This window comes from Crocuta crocuta, unplaced genomic scaffold (assembly GCF_008692635.1).
Source record: "Crocuta crocuta isolate KB4526 unplaced genomic scaffold, BGI_CrCroc_1.0 scaffold233, whole genome shotgun sequence".
NCBI lineage: Eukaryota > Metazoa > Chordata > Mammalia > Carnivora > Hyaenidae > Crocuta > Crocuta crocuta.
Genome location: NW_027529526.1, coordinates 8025606 through 8047453, shown reverse-complemented (window position 1 = coordinate 8047453; position 21848 = coordinate 8025606). Strand labels below are relative to the sequence as shown.

At 36.3% G+C, this 21848-nt stretch overlaps 1 protein-coding gene across 4 annotated transcripts in view; it reads left to right on the top strand.

The window, feature by feature from the left end:
- The first annotated feature begins 6 nt into the window (after positions 1-6).
- The window catches only part of USP47 (ubiquitin specific peptidase 47), a 111534-nt gene continuing 89692 nt past the window's right edge, over positions 7-21848 (top strand). For all 4 annotated transcript variants that reach the window (XM_077761193.1, XM_077761191.1, XM_077761192.1 and 1 more), the window contains exon 1: positions 7-211. In XM_077761193.1, coding sequence (XP_077617319.1) covers positions 173-211 — 39 coding nt within the window. In that variant the 5' untranslated portion in view covers positions 7-172. The remainder of the gene's footprint in view (positions 212-21848) is intronic.

Below are 21848 nucleotides of genomic sequence, written 5' to 3'. Positions count from 1 at the left end.
GGTCGGTGTCTGCGCGCTGGTGTCTGAGGCCCAGGCGGAGGCCTCCGCGGTTGCCGGAACGCAGACGGTGGCGAGCATGACTGCCGCTGCCATCCTCTCCTGAGTTAAGAGAGCCGCCACCACCCTGCCCCCTCCCCCGGCAGGGCAGAGAGGAGCGGCCGGAGTCTGAGCCATGGTGCCCGGCGAGGAGAACCAACTGGTCCCGAAAGAGGTGAGGGGCCAGCGGAGGAGGCTAGGCCCGAGGCCTGCGTCCGCTCGACGCAGCGCAGGCCCGGGCGAGGGGTCGGCTGCGGGCCCAGCTCCTGTGCGGGCCTGGCGGTGAGGGGAGGAGGAGTTGTGCGGTGGGGGCCGTACGGTGGGTGCGGCGAGCAGTTGGGAGCCCTGACTGGATCTAGGGGGTCGGGGGAGTCGAGACCTCCTGTCTCGCGTTTGTCGGGCTGGACGAATAAAGGAGCGGACTGGAAGGAATCTGGTCCAGCTTTAGGGGAGAAAGTGGCCTTTTAGGTACTTACTTAACATGTTGAGCCAGGATAATTTCAAAGAAAAAATTCTGTAACAGTTGCTAATGGGCACGACAGGGTGACGGTGCTTCTTCTGGTTTTGACAGTGGCAGTGTGTAGCTCTCAGGGCTTGTGAAATCTACACCCAACTTGAGATCTGTGGGAGGGCAGAGTTAACTGTTACGACTTTTTTGAACTCCTGTTACTCGGTAAATACGGTTGTGGCCTGCCTAAATGAGGGCCTATTGAAGATCGTTGAAAAAAGTTAACGTGACTTTCACGTAAAGGTAAGAGATAGCTAAACATTACCATATGGAGAGCTGAACTACTTTTTGTAGTTGGGTTGTGTATGCTGGTTTGGGTGACTTCTTGAATTCTTAAAAGCAAGTGATATGAGAAGCCTTGACTCCTTGGCTTCTCTTGAATAGTAGTAGAAGATTAATGGTAGAATCCAGCACTGGCCAGTGAATTTCAACATATTAATAGTATCTCTGTTGGCTTTATAAATATCTTCAGCCTATCCAAATGTGTATTTTTAACTGGTTGATCATCGGGCTAATGCTTTGGATTTTTATTTCTCATATACCTTAAATAGAGAGGCAGTGTCCCGTTGAAATGAGCTGTGTAGAATTTTGATAAATGATGTTCATTAAAAATTCTTAATTAGTTTTGCTTTTTTAGTTGTTTTGTAGCGATCTGTTGCTACTTAAGCAAGCTCTGACACTGCAAAAGTGGTATTAGAGTTATTTATCTATGATAAAATATTTTTCTAACTTTATCAGATGATATTGTTTTGCAAGGACAGTTTTTTAAAAACTCAGTTATCATGTGTCAGTATTTTTCATCCGACCGTCACCAACTCTGTGCAAAGTGGATAAGCAGATAAATTAATCAGAATTCTTGCCATGGGAGCTTTCAGAGCTACTAAGAGGAGAACACTGGTAATGTTCCTTGAGCTTCATTTAGGGCAGAGGTACTTTATTACCTAAGTAACTCATATGTGAAGATGGAAGTGATAGTTGCTATAAGAAAGATATAACATGCATTTTTTTTAGAGCTACATACTGCTGGTTTTCATTCTTACAAAAACCAAAGTTCTTAATTAAAAAAATTTTTTTAAATGTTTTTTATTTATTTCTGAGAGAGAGACGGCATGAGCGGGGGAGGGTCAGAGAGAGAGGGAGACACAGAATCTGAAGCAGGCTCCAGGCTCTGAGCTAGCTGTCAGCACAGAGCCCGACGCGGGGCTCGAACCCATGAACCGTGAGATCATGACTTGAGCCAAAGTCGGATGCTTAACCGACTGAACACCCAGGCGCCCCTTAATTTTTTGACCATTAGAGAAATACAATATAGGTGAATCCTTAAGAAAATGCAACATCATATTTATTTCCCTAATTGCTATATAAAAAAAACATGATATGGATATATAGCTTCTCAGGAAAATATCAGTTGTGTAAAAACTGATACTGTAATGCTGCTTTCACCAAAGTTTGGATTTTAATTCCCTCTCCTTTAAGACTGACTCGTTCACCTGAAGCTTCAAGCACATTGCCAACTTTTTTCTTCTTCTCCTCTATTTTTTGGAACATATGCCTTTCCCCCAACCCCCATCCTCTAGATTCATCTTCAGGCTGTTCTTTTTCCATGGCTCTTCGCATGATTCCTGGAAGCTTGCACAGTAGTCTGAAGTCTTAAAACTGTCGCTTGAAGTTCTTGCCTTTTTGAGCTAGCTACCTAGTTCTTTTTTGTTGGCCATACTCTTCCTGAATTCTTCTTACTTACTTCTCTTCCTTAGGTTTTCTGTTGCCTTTGCTTTTGGTGATACTGTACTTTTTTGGTCTTTTTTCCTACCTTTTTTGTCTTATCTGCCTGCTCATTTAGTCATTGCCTTTTCTGTGTCCTTAATGATCACTTCTGTCTTTGTCATCTCCTGTCTGGTGTTTGTAGTAGGACTAGAATTATACAGTTCTAAAGCTGAGGGAGAGTATAGTGATCATCTAGTAACTTGCATCCCTTCACTTTAGAGATGAGGAGATTAGGGCCAGAGGATTGAAAGTGACTTGTTCAGGATCTCATGAGTAAATGATAGGGTAAGGACTAGAACTCACATCCCTTTACTATTCCTTGATTATATTCTAGTTTATAGATCCCCCCATGTAACCTGGAGGGTCTGGAAGAGTAGTGTGTAACTAAGTACATTTACTGTGTAAAAATAAATTGCAAAATTAAAAATTGCTTTAGTTCTAATGGCTTATAATCAACAATCTAGAGGGTTTTGTTGTTTTTTGTTTGTTTTGTTTTGTTTTAGGACCTTTGTAGGTGGAACCTCTTACCTCTACTAGATTTAGATCTTCATTGGGTGTGTGCATTCATGCATGTGTGTAGTTGTTGAATGAATAATTTATTATTCTCATCCCTGAAGCTCAAGGACAAATGTATCTTAGAAAACTCCAAAGAAGGCAGCTTGTAGTACAGGTATTGGTAAACCCCATGGGCCAAATCCAGCCCGTAGCCTGTTTTTGTATGACTGTTACTGTATAATATAAATAGAATAATTTGTGACACATGCAAATATATGAAATTCAAATTTAGTATTTATAAATAAAATTTTATTGGAAGACAGCCATGCCGTTTATTTACTGTTGTCTGTGGCTAGAGCAAAGTTGAGTAGTTGCTGTAGTTGCTGTCTACAGGATAAATTTGAAATTACTTAGCTTGGTATTCAAGGCCCAGTACAGTTGATTCTGGCCACAATCTTCCTTTTCAGCTTATCTCTTCTCCCATGAAACAAGTTTTTAATGCAGCCAAACGGGTTTCTCTGTAACTTGCTTTTTACTTCTATCTGTACTATCCCCTCTTTGCTAGTTCTTTGTTCAGAATTTTCATATACATTTTCCCTTAATTACCCATAGCTCATTTACTCTATAAATCTTTTTATGACCATTTTAACCTTAGTGATTTCTCCTCCTTAGAAGACCTTTACATATGACTTAGAATTCATTTGGCAACTAATAAATAGGGCTTGGTGACATCTATTATGGTCTCAAACTGTAATATACATTTTATATATTACTTGTTATGAATGTGTTGGCAACAGAGAACTTTGTGTGTGTTTCTCAGTTTCTTGTTTTTGTATGCGTTATAGGTTTAGGTCAGTAATGTTTCTGGAGCGTATATGCAGTAATACTCATTGACATAGTGACAGTGTTGTAAAGAAACCTAGAATTCTAACCAATTATCTCCTACTTGGATGTTTTCTGCAGAGCCGTTGGCAAGCTGTTTTCTAACCTTTGCTTGAACGCTTTCGATGAGTTATCTCCGATAACATCTTTGCCTTAGAAAAGATCTGTTACTTCAGGTTTTTGAGTTGAGAGAAATCTAGACCTCCATACCTGCCATTTTTTGATAATTGCCTTTGGATAACAGAGAAATCCTAAATCATTTCCCATAGGATAGCTTTTTCTCATTGTTGAAGATGTGAGAGGGGAGTAGGAAGGCTATTCCTCTCTGTTCTGCAGTGAGTGTCCTCAGTTCTTTAACTGTTTCTCAGTTGCTCTTTTAGACACAGTCCAGTGTTTTAGTATTCCTCCTAAATTGTTGTACCTAGAGAAGAGAGAGAGAGTGTGGTCTGTTCTTTGTGGTTAACAATAAAGCTTCTCACCTCACTTTCTCATTCTATTCTATGTCTTTGAATTGTATTAATATTGGCTTTCAGATCTCTTGGTTTTACTGTCATACTAATTTTTATTTATTGCTTTGTTGTTTTTATTACTCTCACTTTTTTCTAAGGATTTGTGACACTAATATTTATTGAATCCTCATTGTGCATATTACTGTACTCTGACATGTAAGGAATGTTTAGAGGAAATAGGAGAGATTCATTCTTCCCTCAAGTGTCTTATAGTATAATTAAGGATAAGGTACATGTTTATTAATGGTTTAACCATAGTACTTAATGTGATGTCCAGAGTGTATAAATGTAGAGAAGATGGAAAAATGAAAGAAAAGACAAAAGAGTATTTAGTTTCATATCTCAGTGCATTTCTTCCTGCCTCTTTTCCCTGCAGTAAATATTGCTTCTACATGGAACTAATTGGTAATGACCAATATTTCTTAAGCATTTATTGTATGTCTTATACTGTTATGTGTGCTTTGCATATATTAACTCCTTTGAGCTTCACAATGACCTCACAATTATATGAAGACCATTGATATTGAGAACTCCCAAAACCTTATTTTTAAAAATGTTTTTATTTACTTTTGAGAGAGAGAGAGAGAGAGAGAGAGAGAGAGAGAGAGATAGAGCTTGAGCCGGGGAGGGACAGAGAGAGAGACAGAATCTGAAGCATGCAGAGAGAGAGAGAGAGAGAGAGAGAGATAGAGCTTGAGCCGGGGAGGGACAGAGAGAGAGACAGAATCTGAAGCATGCTCCAGGCTCTGACCTGCGAGCTCTTAGCACTAGATGCCGAGCTTGAACCCATGAGCAGTGAGATCATGACTTGAGCCAAAGTCGGACGCTTAACTTACTGAACCACTCAGGAGCCCCGAGAACTCTCAAAACATTAAAACAACTTATTTTTTTTTATCTCTGTTATCTGTTTTTCTTTTAAGTTTATTTATTTATTTTTGAGAGAGAGAGACAGAGAGAGACAGAGAGAGGGTGAACACACAGAAGGAGAAGAGAAAGAGGGAAAGAGAGGGAGAGAGAGAAAGAATCCCAAACAGGTGCTGCACTGTCAGCACAGAACCCAGTGCTGGGCTCGAACTCACAAACCATGAGATGATGACTTGAGCTGAAACAAAGAGTTGGACACTTAACTGACTGAGCCACCCAAGTGCCCCTCTATTAACTGGTTTTTAATAAAATCCATCAATTTTTATTATGGTCCATGTCATATGAATATTCTTTTACTTTTATGTTTCCTAATTAAATTATATAAATTAAATTATGCTCCAGTGATTTTTCTTGGTTTTAATCATTCTTTAAAAATTAGCCTTAAAAAAAATATTTGGAATATTGACTCTCCTTTACCAGTAAGAGGCAGTATGGCAATTATGTCATGTAACACTCATCTGTGGTTTACATAAATTGGAGTGTTTAATAAAAATCATTAATATTTCAGATACTATTGGAAATGCTCACTTGATAAAGCAAAAAAGCTGAATGCAGTTGTATGTGATTCCAAATTTGTCAAGGAAAAAATGGACAACTTAAGGGTTGTGCACATTGAAAGATTAGAAGGAATACTCTAAAATAGTAATAATTATTGTTCTTGGATACTGGATTATTGAGCTGTAGTTAGATTTTCTTTACATATTTCAACACTGGGCATGTATATTACTAAAAAAATTTAGATGGTCTAATTGTAGTTTTTGAGCAAATTATTGTTATTATGTTATATTGTTGTTTTTTATGCTGATGGTTTTTATCTTTTATCTCTCTTCTTGCTTTGTATTTATGCTGCAGAGTAATCTAATCCACTTGCATGGCTTCAGCCTTTGATTGTAATATACCCATTTCTGTCTCCAGTCCTGACCTCTCTTCTTCTAGATTCAGATTTCCACCTGCATACTCTATCTCTAGTTGATTGTACTCTTATAACCCACAAATTAAATGCAGGCACTATCAAGATCATTTCTCTCTCTCTTTCCTCATGTTCTCCTCTCAATATAATTCTTTCCTGTTGTGTTCAGTTAGTGTTGTAAGCATCCATGTATTTGCTTAAGTTGGGAGATTTTTTTGACTCCTTTTTCCTTTTTCTCATTTAAATTAGTTCATCACTTGGAAAATATCTCTTGTATCCTTACTTTTCACTTTGTGGCTCTGCCTCCGTTTTCCCATTCAAATGTATTCCTGCTGAATGCTCTCTGACCTGTATAGGCTCTTCTCTTTCCTAAGCCATCCTCTCCACAACTGTCAGAGTTAGTTTCTAAAACAGGTGTGTTTATGATTTACTTACTTTAAAAGTTTATAGTTACTACCCTTTGATTGCCAGTTGAATAATAGGTACTGTTTATAAACTGTGTGCCCAACACCATGCTAAACAGTTTACATACGTTACCTTATTTAATTCCTATGTAATTGCCCTCCAAGGCCGCTATTACTTTTCAGTATCTTATAGATGAAGAAGGTAAGGCTTAAAGAGGTTGAGGACCTTGCTCAAAGTTGTAAAGTTGTTTGGTTCTAAGTCAGCATTCATGGCCTTCACCAGTGAAAGTAACTTCATAATCCAGCTTCAGATGATTTTTTTTTAAGTTTAATTTTTATCAAAGTTGTACATGCACATATTGAAAAGAGTTTAATAGTTCTGCAATATTATTGACAAAACATAGTCCTTTGCGAATCCTCCCTTCCCTTTTATTTCAGGCTCTTCAAAGACAACCACTTTCAACTCATTTTGTTTATCTCCATATCTCAAAATAGCATGCTTGCAGTGTTCCTTCTTGATTTTTCAGTTGAAGGCCTTATCTACTGACTTCTTACGGTGGAAGATACAGTTTACTGCTATCCCCAGCCACTCAGAGACACATGTCTCAGTCCTGCTTAATCTTCCCAGTATTGTCATATTGCAAGTAGTTTGGTAATGTACTCAAAGTTTGTAGCAGTGTGACTATAAGCTGTTCATAGCTGAGCCTAGTAGCTTACTGTGATTATTTTCCTTTCTTGTACATCTTCTTTTCCCAGAGTTAATTTTTTTTTTTTTTAATTTGCTTTTGTTTCGTTTTCTGTGTACTTAATTTAGCCAAGGGGTTCTCAACAGGGGGCAACCCAGTGGATATTTGGCAGTGTTGGGTGGGTGGCAGGAGGGCAGGGAGTGTGCTACTGATATCTAGTAGTGGAAGCCAGCTGTGATGCCAAACACCATAATGCACTGCCCAGGACATCCTCGACAAAGAGTTATGTGGCCCAAAGTGTCAGTAGTGACACTGTTGAGAAGCTGTGATTTAGTCCAAACTCTCTCGCAAGTGTGTAAGTCTCCTCTTATTATGTTCAAACCTACTGATTTTTTATTTACATTCTCTTGAATTGCAGCTGTTGTCTTAGATTCACCTTTACTATCATCTTAGTCTTGTGTTGGGGCTCCTGGTTCTGTATCTGATGTCTTCTTTCTTTGTTTTCTCATTTTGGAAGAGCACTTTTAGTAGTTCTCTGGATGAGATATAATTTTTTCCAGACCTCACATGTCTGAAAATGTTTCTTTCCTCTTGCTTTACAGATAGTTTGGCTGGGCAGAGAATTCTTGGTTAGGAATAATTTTCTCTCAGAATTTTGCAAACATTGCTCCACTGTTTTCTTTTTTTCAGCATTGCTGTTGAGGCATCAGATGCCTAGAAGATTCTTTCCCACTATTTTGAAACTTTTTTTTCCTTCCTGGAAGCTTAGAGAATGTTTTTCCCTAGGGTCCTGGAATTCTTGTATTATGTGCAAGAATATGTATGGGTCTTTTATAATCCATGTCTGTTGAGTTCAGGGTAGTCTTATTCGTTCAGAAATGTATTTTATCAGTTCTGGGAAATTTCCTTAAATATATATTTTTTCATTTCCCCCCTTAGTTTTTTCTGTTCTCTCTCTTGAGCTCCTGTTGTTTAGTTGTTGGGCCTACCGACTGCTTTCTCTAATTTCCTTGTCTGTGTTCATCATTTTTTTCCATCTGTTTTCCATTTCTTTTCCCCCTGCTTTCTGGGAAGTTTTTCTCAATTTTTATCTTACAGTTCTTCTACTAAGGTTTTATTTCTGCCATATTTATAATTTCCAAGCACTCTCTTTTTTCCTGAAAAAAATTTAAATATTCCGTTTCTGACTTGTGGATGCAATACTTCTCTTATCTCTGTTAGGAAATTAGTATAGTTTTCTTCTCTGTATATTTCCCCTTCACTCCAGATTTCCTTTTTGTGTTTATTTGCTTGGCCTTTGTCTTTCATATGACTGGTGTTCCTTCCAAGTCACCCCTTAAAAGAGGTGCCTTAAAAAGTTCTACAAGTGGGTGATTTTGGTTTCCCCTGTGGAGGTATATGGTTGAATAATTTTGCAATGACACATCTTTTCTCTTGTGCTGGACTGATTTCCCAGAAAAATTTCTGATCTTAAGCCTGGAGAGAACAAGCTTGAGAGCGAAGTAGGAAAATCATTAAGAATGTAAATACATTTTCATTTGTTCTCCAGTTTTCAGTATGCCATTCCTCACATTCATTTGAACCTGGCATCTTCTAGCGCAGAGGTACCCTGTTTCATGCTCTCAGAGCTCATTTAGCCTTTTGCCAGGGAGGGTCAAGGAGTGGAAGAGGGGTCTGGGGGTTCTCAGACCCCTCTTTAATGTCAACCTATTCTTTTAGTTTGGACCCAACCCTTATTCCCACGGTGTCTGAAACTGCCCCCTTCTCTGCCTTTAGGGTCCCCCCTACCCATTTCCCTTAAAATTTTTTTTTTTTTGTAGAAGAGTTGGAAAAAGAATGGAGAATTCTCATATTTCATCGAGCTTCTCCTCATGTTAACATCTTATATAACTATAAACATTTACCAAAAGTAAGAAATTAACCAGATTTTACGAGATTCCCCACTAATGGTCTTTTTTTGTTCCAGTATCCAGATTCAGCATCCTATGCTGCATTCATTTGTCTTGTCTCCTTAGTTTCCTTTTATCTGTGGCAATCCTTACCCTTTCCTTCTCTTTCATTGACCTTGACACTTTTGAACAGTTATTTTGTATAATGGCCCTTAATTTGGGTTTGTCTGACATTTTCTCATGATTTATGACCTCTCATGAGTTAGGAATTAAAGAGAGGGATATTAGAGATGTGATGTATCCTCAGTACATCATACAGAAGGTCTGGGGTAATGTGATATACTGCTAGTGATGGGTTAACCTTGTTCACTTGGGTATGGTGGTTTCTCCACTGTAAAGTTACTATTTTCCTCCTTAGTAATTATTAAATACTTTGGGACTATGCAGTTGTCTTGTTTCTGCTTGGACTTCTGCCCACTAATTTTTACCATCCTTCTATGGATCTTATTACTGGTGCATTCTAATAGCGATTTTCTATTTTCTTCTTTATTTCTGTTTATTCTCTGGAATTCTTCTGTGAAGAAGAGTTATCCCTTATTCTCCATATATTTACTTATATATTTGTATCAATATAGACTTCTGGATATATATTTTATTCTTTCAGTTATAAACCAATATTATTATTTGCTTTGTTTTTTAAGCTGTTCCAGTCTTGGCCAGGAAACACCTTTCTGGTTGGCATCTATGTGTTCATCCTTGCTTTTTGAGCACGTTACTTACTTTCTGGCACCATGAGCTTCAGCTCATGGTATGTTCTCTCTGCCTCAATCCTGGAAACAGTCACTTCTTCTGGGAGTCTAGGGGGTCTTTTGGTATAAATGTAAATATGATATAAGCCAGGTGTCTGGTTTTCTTCTAAGCTAATGTAGAATTCAGCCTCTTCAGATGTAATAGTCATTACCATTTGATCTGCTTTCTGGTTTCAAAAAACATGTTTCTGATTTTTTACAGGTTTATGCTCTTTAAAAATTTCTTTACTGTTGTTTTAGCAATATCTTGGGAAGCTGCAGAGCTAAATGCTTATATGCAGTCAGTCAGTCTATCCTCTTTAACCAGAAATTCCTAATTTAATGGTTTTATCTTCTACCCCAGGCTGGTTTTGTTTTAGCCACATTTGATTACATTAGTTGCTGTTGTTAGTTATGCTTTAATGTTTCAGTTCTGTGCCCTTGCCCAGAGTGAATAGTATGAAGTACTTTTTTTTATCATTTGGTTTCTAGGGAGTTTTAAATGGGTAAACTTTGATTTTACATGAAAACTATTTAAGTACTTTCTTAGGATTGCCTCTTTTTTTTTTTTTTGATTAGTCACATAAACTTTTTGCATCTTAGTATTGAGGTACTGTAATTTTTTGCTGCAATGGAAGGGAGAGGATCAGTATATTTCCGGGGTACTAGAGTACCATGGTAACCCAACTTGGAAAGAAAAAATTCTGTTGAAAATAGGTGGCTGTGAAAAACATAGCATTAAATGTATACTTAAATATCTATTATTAATTAAGTTTCCAGAAGACATCTACTTTTAAAATTGATTCATTTTTTTAAAAAATGTTAATTTATTTTGAGAGAGAGAGTGTGAGTGAAGGAGGGACAGAGAGAGAGACACAGAATTCAAAACACGCTCTAGACTCTAAGCTGTTAGCACAGAGCCTGATGTGGAGCTTGAACCACAAACCATGAGATCATGACCTGAACTGAAATCAGACACTTAACTGACTGAGTCACCCAGGCACCCCGTTTTTTTTTTTTTTTGATGAGGTTTATTACACAGATTTTAAAGTGTTTTGTCCAAATACTCTTTGCTTAAAACCTAATTTTGTACAAACATTCTCCATTGTACAGTATTTGAGGCAAAATGATTGTGACTGGCAGTGATGGCAAATGATTAGCAAAAATGATGTAATCCCCCATATCAGGATTCTTAAAGAGCACACCTTTCTCCTGAGCATTATTTGGTATTTGTGTAGTGGAAGAAGGGGTGGATATAAGTGTAGTGTAGGTAAACAGAAGTCTCCTTTCTGTCTTACTGCATACTTCCCTTTTACTTTATCTCTAGGTGGGGAAGCAATAATAACTGCTATATTCTTTTGTTTAATAGAACCAAACTGAACCATGCATACATAAAGTAGCCATGGATACGAATATTTTAATTTACATAGAACTGTTGCTAGAGTCCACGGTTGAGAGATTACTGTTTTTATGAAAATTTCTGAGATACATGTCTTGAATTTTGATGTTTTTTTAAAAACATGCTTTTAAAATTTTATCCTTCTAGGGGCGCCTGGGTGGCNATTAAAAAAATAAATAAAATTTTATCCTTCTAGCAAAATCTAGCCCCTCTTCCTTCCTACAAGAAACCATTCCTGATTCTCCTCTTTTAACCTGATTGCATTTCCCTAACCCTGAAACGCATTGTACTGTATCTTTTGGCATTTGAAAAACTTTACCCCTTTATTATAAGTTACATGTTACTCTGTTAATACCTTTATTAGATTAGAAACTCTTCTAAGTCAGGACATGAGAGCCAGAGTGCCCAGGTTTAAATACTAAGCTTTGTGACCTTGGGCAAGTTACTTAACCTCTTGGTACCTTAGTTAAATGAGAACATGAATGACTACCTCCTAGGGTTGTTGGGAACATGACGAGTTAATACATGTAAAGTGTCTTGCATATAATAAGCACTCTATAAATGTTCAGTAGCTATCATTACTGTTAGTACCTTCTTTATGTTATTGCCTTCATCCTATATTCTTTCTAGGGGCCAGCACATTTATTGTTGTCCAATAAATAGTTATTGATTAAATGAAGTTGTATTTTAGTTATTAAATGTGCTAGTCATTATAGTTACAGTTCTGATTATGACCTGTCAGCTAAATATCTTTATATGTTTGTACAAATCTTAATTGATTATTTGATTTAACAGGTTTTTTAATATCCTGAAATATTGCTGACATAAACATATTGCTATTCTTACTGTTTTGAGAACTGGAACACGTAACGCAGTACAAATACTAAAAATAAATTTTTGAGTCTAACGAGGTTCTGACAGAAATGAGTTCAGTATGTGTAGATATTTGTTAGGAAACCTTAGATTAACAAATAGTGCTTTGTAAGATTTAGTGTGAAATGTTATTTTAAAGCAGGATCCACGTTAAGAATAGTTTTTTTTTCTGGGGTGCCTGGGTAGCTCAGTGGCTTAAGCATCCAACTCTTGATTTCGGCTCAGGTCATGATCCCATGGTTCGTGAGTGTGAGCCCCACATTGAGCTCTGTGCTGGCAGCGGGAGTCTGCTTGGGATTCTCATTCTCCTTTTCTCTCTGCCCCTCCCCTGCTCATGCTCTTTCCCTCTTTCAAAATAAATAATGAACATTAAAAGAAAAGAATAATTGGCTTCTGAAAGAACTTTATGTGTTTGATAATTCTGATTTTCTGTAACTCTAGAGTAGTACCAGTTGACATGGATGCAAGAGACTGTTCTGTCAATTGTATGCTTGTGCTCTAGATTTGATCCTGTGTAGTTGACTGTGAGACTTGCAGTCTTTCAAATATCAGCAAAACATGCTTGTATTCTGTAAATCCAGTGACTTTCCAGTAGAGAAAAATTAAGGGCATAATTAAGAAACATAAGTGACATAATTAAGAAAAAGTTTGGAATTTAAATCTTTATACAGTGAATCTAGTACCTTTGTTAAGATTATAGGTTTAGATTAAGAAAGACCATGAACCTACCTCATTTATGACTTAAGTGAAATTTTCTAGTATAATCAAAGCATTGTAGTCTGGTTATAAATACCTTTCTTGCTTCAAGTGATACTTAGCTATTTTTACTTAACCATAAATATCCTTTTTCTTTGTGTAGATTTATGCAGAATGTATTCATTCAGTTAAGCACTGAGTTAGTAGCTACTAGGAGTCAGATTCAAAGATAAATAAGGAAACTGACCTAGTTCTAGATGCTAGCCCACTTAATTTAGTTAGAAGGAATAGGGTTTAAAGCACCAAAGTTTGTAATGCATTTTATGGAAGTGAGAAAAAGTTTAGTGTAGATGCATAGGTTGTCTGGGGTTCAGTAGGAGAAGATGGTTCTGGAAAGTTGTGTCTTAAAATGCTGAAGGCTCGGTATGCCTATCAGGAGTTTAGATTTTTTATTGTGTACTCATTAGGTGGCAGGAAAAAATTGTTCCCAAAAAGTTAACAGGTTTGTTTATAATTGTTAGACGGTTTAATTCCTGAAACTTGTTCACTGAAACATTTTTTACTTGTGTGAATGTATTCTGTCCCTGCATTAGTATTAAAAATCTACAAACAAATGAAAATAAAGAGGAATTTGCTAATACCTTATTCTTTTGTTTTTGTTTTTTCATTTGCAGTCATTTAACTAGGTACTTTTTTGTTTTTTAAGAATGCAGTATTTCCCGTCATAATACATCCTAAGTGCAGTTCCCACATCTGAGTTGTGCTGGGAGAATATCTTTTGGCATAATTGTTACATTTTTATGTAATACACAGGTAGGTGTCTTCAAATATGCTAAATAGATAGGTTTCATTTGCCTTCAGAAAAGTGCTAGGAGCTGCACTCTGGCAGTATGGATCTGTTTTGAAGTCCTGAACAGTTTCTCACACTTGATGCTGGAAGGGAAGTTTGCATGTGAGAAGTTCAGTGTACTTCTGATTTTTACTGACAGTACAAGGCTTATAACGATGTGGTTTCTTCGCATAAGACACATTCTTGTGAGTGACTTTTGTAGTTGGTTGCTTCCTGAGTGCTTTAGCACTGATCTGTTTGCAGGCATTAGACTTGGTAGAGATGCTGGTATAGAGAACTCCAGTGTTTACCCCCCTTTCCTATTGGCTGAAGCTCAGCAAACTAGAGGTGGCACTGGTGCTGGAGAATAATGACTCTCATGGTGACTGTCATGGTAGCAGCCGCACAACTGAGAGCACCACAAGGAATGTTTTTAATTAGAGGATTAATGAAATCTTCCCAAGGAAATCCCCAACGTTCCAAATAAAATTAAAACTTTAATATTTAACCACAAGGAGCTCTTGATTATAGCCCCAGTTGTAGGTTGCATTAAAAAGCAGAATTTTTGTTTGACTCATCCCTGAAAAGATAAGTATTGCTTTACTAAATATAAATAAACTTAATTTATATACATTTATTCCACTTTATTGATGTAAAATGTCTTCCCTTTTATGTGTTTAGGTGTTTTAAGTTTTTTAAGTTTATTTATTTATTTTGAGAGCAAGAGGGAGTATGGGGGAAGGGTAGAGGGAAGGGGAGGAGAGAATCCCAAACAGCCTCTGTGCTGTCAGCTAAGAGCCCAGTGTGGGGCTTGATCTCACGAATCATGAGATCATGATAAGGTGTTTTAATTTTATTGCCTTTAATTTTAAGTTTATGCGAAATTGTGTAATTTGTTACATTAAGTTTATTTATAGTACTTTGTGGTAATGAAAGAGAATTGGTGAAAAATTAGATACCCAACAATGAAGTCTTTTATTAAAAGACATTTGAGAAATATTATTGCTTTAATTTTAACATTTTAAATTTACATGTGTTGTAGCATTTGTTTACTATTACGTTATTTACCATTAACATGGCATACATACAGACACAGACTAGACACAGAAAGAAATAGACACAAAAAAATGTTTCTACAGTTCAGTAATATGATTTAATACTAGAAAGAATGTAGTAGTTAGGTATTATAGCCCCTTCATTTTTAGATTAGAAAACACAAAGGCCATACAAGCTCAGTAACTTAACTTAAGGTCTCATCTAGTGGAAGAGTTTGAATGAAACCTTTTTTTCTTTTAGTTTATTTATTTTGAGAGGGAGGGGGAGAGAGAGAGAGAAAGAGAGAGACAGAGAAACAGAGAGNGAGAGGGAGGGGAAGAGAGAGAGAGAGAGAGAGAGACAGAGAAACAGAGAGAGAGAGAGAGAGAGAGAGAGAGAGAGAGAGAGAGAGAATCCCAAGCAGGCTTCACACTGTCAGTGCAGAGCCCTATGTGGGGATTAAACTCATGAACCATGGGAACATCCATTCACCAGCTAATGGACACTTGAGTTTCTAGTTTTTGGTGATTCTGAATAAAGCTGCTACAAGTATTTGCATACAGTGTTTTGAGTGGTAAGTAACATGTTTAACTTTGTAAGATGCTGCCAGACTCTTCCCCGACATGACTGTACTGTTTTACATTCGGATCAGCAATGTATGAGCATCTTAGTTGCTCTACATCCTTCATTGTTGTTACTTAGCAGTGTCAGGGAGCAGGTGGCGGGGGGGGGGGGGGGGGGGGGTTGTTTGTTTAGGTTTTTTTTTTGCTATTTTTTAAAACCATTCTAGTAAGTGTGTAGTGATATCTTTGTGGTTTAATTTGCATTTCTGTAATGACTAATGGTGTACAGCATCTTTTCATGCCCTTGAGGATTTTTATTAAGCCTGATATAAAACGCATACTTTATGCAGCTATTATATTTGCTAGGTACTGATAGGAGAGAGAGAAAGTAAAAAAGTACCTGTTCCTGAGGAGTTTATAATTTACATAGGGAAAACTGGTAGTTACGTTAAATGGTTGTGGCTGTTTGATAACCCAGTTCACATAGTCGCTGGTCTGATGAAAGGAAATGGTTGGGGAATCAGAAAAGTCAGTGGTTTAACTTTACCTTAGTTGCTTCACTTTCTTGGTCTTTCTTTTTTATCTTCTTTTAAATGAGGGAGTTGGACAAGATAAGGTATAAGATTTGTCTCTAAATTATTAGTCTGCATAAACTTTTTAAGTAGGAGGTGTTTGTAATACTTTTATTTTTAAGAAAAATTTTAAACATTTTTTTATTTATTTTTGAGAGACAGAGAAACATCGTGAGTGGGGCAGGGGCAGAGAGAGAGAGAGAGGGAGACGCAGAATCTGAAGCAGGCTCCAGGCTGTGAACTGTCAGCACAGAGCCCAATGCGGGGCTCGAACCCACAAACCACATCATGACCTGAGCCGAAGTCAGACACTTAATCGACTGAACCATCCAAGTGCCCCTGTTTTTACTGCTTTTATAGTAGTAGGTTTTTAACTTTTGTGAGAAGGCCATGCAATCTGAAAACAAAAAATCTTTGTAGATTTTTCCTGTCTGATGACATTCATATTACCCAAAAAAGATAACCTTTTGAAATTTTAAATATTGTGAATTGTAATTAAATTTTAATACCTTTTGTGTGATATTATTATATTGTAACCTGTGGGGTATTTTCAAGATGTTTTCTCTTGACCGTCAGAAAAACTATTTGTGGACTAAATGAGTGAAAAAGTGAGAACTAAATGACCTGCATACAATTATATAGCTAAAAGAAAAGTAGCCACCTTGACCTGAGGGTTCTAGCCTTGATCTTTTGCCCACAGCAGTACATTGCTCTTTGCACTATACACTACTCCAACAGGAAATTCAAACGGTCTTATAATAGTTTTAAGTAATCTTCACCCTTTTTTTTCATTTGTACAATTTCATGTTCAGAGTATTACAGGCATGTGATATTTTTACATTAAAATTATTAATGCTTCTAAATAAAAGCATGGTAACAGATAGATCGTATAAACAAGCTTCTTTGCTAGTAATAATGCAGTAGAACATTTAAGACCTGTAAACAAGTCAGTTGTATCAGAAGCTGAGTCACTGCTTGTCAACAACAGCCTACTCATACAAGAAAACTTTGCTGTAATCAAAAATAAAGATAACAGGAATAGTAAAGGGCATATTATTTCCTCTCCTGAGAGTAGTCTGTTTAGTTTCTAAGTTTAGATACCTACAGTATATTATTAGTGGGTTACCCATTTCCAGTAGTAGAACAACTATTAAAAGAAATAAGGCAGAAGTAGGAGGAATATTGGGATAGAGGTGAGGGGGAAAATGTCATTATAACTTTTTTGCCACAAATATATTAACATTTCTAAAGTCATCAGAAAACCTGTTGTTATTTTTTTTAATGTTCATTTATTTTTGAGAGAGAGAGCGGGAGAGAGACCGAATGTGAGCAGGGGAGGGGCAAAGAGAGAGGGAATCACAGAATCCGAAGCAGACTCCAGACTCCATGACAGAGTCCAACATGGGGCTGAACTCAACTCAGTTCCTGAACTCAGGAACTGCAATATCATGACCTGAGCCAGAGTCAGATGCTTGACTGACTGCAGTATCATGACTGAGCCACCCAGGTACCCCAGAAAGCTATTGTTTCTTAGTACATTTGTGTTCGTATGTGATCTTAAAGCAAGCAAGTCACTTCAGGTTCCAGAATTTCTTTTTATTCGTCTGTCAAATAAAGAGTTTAATCTGATGTCCAAACGTCCATTCTAGGTTTAAATATTATAATTTTATGTCATGTGTGATGAGTCATCTGATGGATGGTTTCTTAACCATCAAGTAAAATACATTGCTCATAGGTAGATTTAAACGTAAAAAAATTTTTTTCGAAGTTTATTTATTTTGAGAGAGTGTGTGAGCTTGAGCTGGAAACAGGTAGACAGAGCAGGAGAGAAAGAATCCCAAGCAGGCTCTGCATTGTCAGAGCAGAGCTCGATGTGAGACTAGATAACTCATAAACCATGAGATCATGAGCTGGGCTAAAATCCAGAGTTAGACACTTAACCCACTGAGCCACTAAGGTCCTCCTAAACTTTTTTTTTTTTTTTTTTATTTTATTTATTTCTAGGAGAGAGAGAGAGACAGCGTGAGCAGGGGAGGGTCAGAGAGAGAGGGAGATACAGACTCTGAAACAGGCTCCAGGCTCTGAGCCNAAATCAGTGCTTGATATAATTGTTACAAGTAAAATATAGGTTATATAGAATTCAGAGTTTTAGATATATACTTACTACTTTTCTAAAAAAGTTTATTTTTGAGAGAGTACATGGGAGAGGCAGTGAGAGGTGGAGAGAAAATCCCAGGTAGGCTCTGCACCGTCAGTGTGGAGCCTGGGAGCCCAATGCTGGGCTCGAACTCATGTATCATGAGATTATGATATGAGCTGAAGTCACTTAACCGACTGAGCCACCCAAATGGTCCAGAGTTTTATATATTTATATATTTAGTTTTCTTATAATATTATAAGGTTCTGGGAGCTTGTTTTATGGGTATTTTAGAAGAAAATAGAATGCAAGGAGGGGGAGATACTAATATTAGAGAACAAACGGTAGGTATGAACATAGTTATTTTTACAAAATTTTTAAGACATTCGGTATCTAAGTTATACTGTTATACTTTATTACTTGAGTGTGCTATGATTTGGAACCAAATGTCATAAATTGACAGGCAATTGATGTTATATCTTATTGAATATTACTTTAAATTCAGAAAATCCATATTCTGATATATTGAATAAGTACCTGTTAATGCAAATTAGTTTATCACATAAGTAAAGTAGAATATACTTAGTCTTTTATGCTTCGAACTAAGCTTTTATAATAGGTAGAAAGTTGTTTTTTAGAAAATTCCTATATAAAGATTTGAATTTAGAAAGCAGTTGTAGAGCAGAGTGATTATTGTCAAACTTCCTTTAAATAGTAAAAGCCCTTGCACTAAAAAAGTTTGAAAATTTAAAATCAATCTGGAAAATTTTAAAACTTTCAAAATCAATTTTTAGGGGCGCCTGGGTGGCTTAGTCGGTTGGGCGTCCGACTTTCGCTTAGGTCATGATCTCGCGGTTCGTGGGTTCGAGCCCCGCGTCGGGCTTTGCGCTGACTGCCAGCTCGGAGCCTGGAGCCTGTTTCAGTCTGTTACTCCCTCTCTCTCTGACCCTCCCCTGTTCACGCGGTCTCTCTCTCTCCTAGAAATAAAAAAAAAAAAAACAAAAAAAACTATCAAAATCAATTTTTAGAAACTTACTTAAAAGTTTCTTTTTTTGTTTTTCTTTTTTTCTTTTTATTTTTTTGAGGGTGAGAGAGCATGAGTGGGGAAAGGGCAGAGAGAGAGGTAGACAGAAAAGCCCAAGCAGGCTCTGCACTGTCAGCACAGAGTCCGATTCGGGGCTTGAACTCACAAGCTGTGAGATAGTGACCTGAGCCAAAACCAAGAGTCAGACACTTAACTGACTGAGCCACCCAGGTGTCCCTATTTATTTAAAAGTTTTAAGAGCATACTTTATGCTTCCAAAAGCAGAAACTCTGTAATGTATTATAAATTATTTTCCTGAATTTAATTTCCTGAATATATTTTGTTTATTGAATTCCCTAAAAGAGTTAGATTTTCTTCTTTTGTGGTTTGTTTTCAGTAGTAAAGAATGTAAATTAGCCATTTTCATTTCTTAGCTAAGCAAATCTTGTGTATGAATTTGCCTGTGTTTTTTCCTGTATACTTGTTGTGGTCTTTATTCATGTTTATATTGAATCTTTATGATTTTGTGAAGTATTATGTATTCCTAACCAGTCTCCTCAATTGTTGGACATATTTGTTTTCTTTGAGTATATTAACAAGTAAATAAATATTCCTTATTTATTTATATTTTATTTTTAAGCAATCTCTACACCCAGTGTGGGACTTGAATTCACAACCCCAAGATCAAAAGTCACACACTCCACTGAGTTAGCCAGCTTGCAAAATTAAAAAAAAAAAAAACTGAAACAAATCCTAGATATATGAAAGAAATTTCTTTTGAGAAATTTGAGCCTAAAATTAATTATTAGTATAATTTTACACTGGTGAAAAGGCTAGGGTTAAAAAGACCAAACCATTTGGGGGAAGTTGTAGAGGAATGCTAGTGGGAATGGAATTAAATATAACTGGATCTAAGCAAGTCTTGTATTTTTGTTAGTAAGTGCAGTTTGTATCACTTTCTGATTATAATGATTCATAGAGATGTTTTGTTAGAATGGCTTAACTGTTGAGGAATGCTAAACAGGGGAATGGGAAATGTGATATATTTGAATGATGAACTTTAACTTCGGTTTTCACCCACATTAAAATGAAACAGAAAATGATTTAATTCTTGAGAATACAAAAATTGAAAAAAGTCACTAAAAAATTATAACTTGATTCATATCAGATTTGATAATGTCTTTACCCTTAATTCTCATTTATTTACATACTCATATATTCCTAAATTAAATATTAAAAATACACTGAATATTAAAAATATCTAATCATAAACTTTTTATTCACTGTATTTAAAAATTTTTTATACTTAATTTAGGAACTCAGCTTCCTGGCAATTAATTTCTGTAGCTAATCTTTTAGCTTTTAAGTAAACAAAGTGAGATATAAAATCTAAAAGTAAATTTTTTTGTAAGGAATCCTTAAGGAGTACTAGGTCAGTTATAGCCATTCTCTAGTAATTTACTGCCCATCATTAGTAGTTTAATATTATTTAGGAATAGGACATGTTTACTATTCAGTTTTCAGCTTACCTATGTATACATTTTTAGTCATTTGATTACTTCCTATTCTATGCAACAGTCTTTTAATGTAAACTTTTAAATTGAATAATAATCTTTTTATTTTGATGTTCAAATTCCTTTAGACTTGGTCAGTGAGAACCCTTTCAACTGGCTCCTGTGTCCTTTTGACATATCTCCCCATTCTTGGAATACTTCCTTACTTTCTGGAAGTGAAGGGTATTCCAAGCTCTTGTACTTTTCCAACGCTAACACTAAGATCAGTCATTTCTACAGACATCTCTTAATCCTTTTTGGGGAGAATGGTATTCAGAAATCACCATCTGGGCAGTAGGTGTGTTTAATGTTATAGGGATATCATTGTTTGTAGGTCTTCTCAGAAAAAAGGAGCGAGAAAATATGCACACTCACATATAAATGTGAAATCTGCATTTATATCATATCTCTATATATGAATCTATACACTCAAATCATATGAAAGCCTTTAATAGGCAGGTTTTTATTTTTTGGATTGCAAGAGAAAATAGAAATGTATTTCATGCTTATATATGTATTTACACATATCCATATGTTTTTGGGACTATTAAGTGTTTGTAACATAGAACTATTGGAAACCCACTTTGGAGACAATTTTGCTACTTCCCCAGATTTATAATCATAAGCTCTATGCGTGATTAATTTCTTAATTGTGGCAAAATACTCATAAAATTTACTTTCTTAACCAGTTTTAAATGTACATTATATAATGTTAAGTACATTTACATTGTTGTGCTACTCACCATTATCCATCTCCAGATATCTTTTCATCTTGTGGAACTGTACCTAGTAACAGTCAATTCCCTATTCCCCTACCCATCCCCTCGATCTCTGACACTGCTATTCTACTTTCTGTCTGAATTTTACTCTAGGTACCTCATATAAGTGGAATCCTACAGTATTTGTTTTTGTGTGACAGGCTCATTTCACTTAGTATAATTTCCTCAAGGTTTATTTATGTTGTAGATTGTGTCAGTATTGCCATCCTTTTTAAGGCAGAATATACTGCGTTGTATGTATATGTATATACAGAGAGACATAAATACCTTATATATATATATACACACACACACAAATACACCTTATTTCATATATATTTCATATATTCATATATCTATATCAGTCTGTATAAATATTTGTTTCTGTCTTTTGGCTGTTGTGAATAATGCAGTTATGAGCATGGGTGTGCAGCTACGTATGAGTCCCTGCTTTCAGTTCTTTTGGTTATATACCCAGAAGAGGAATTGTCAGATAGTAGACCATTTTAGCACTCAGAGCAGGTCCTTTATTTGGAAACCTTGTAAGCTGAAATGAGGTAAGCTGAATTTTACTTTGCAGCATAGTTGTGGACTTGACTAAGCACTCATGATGT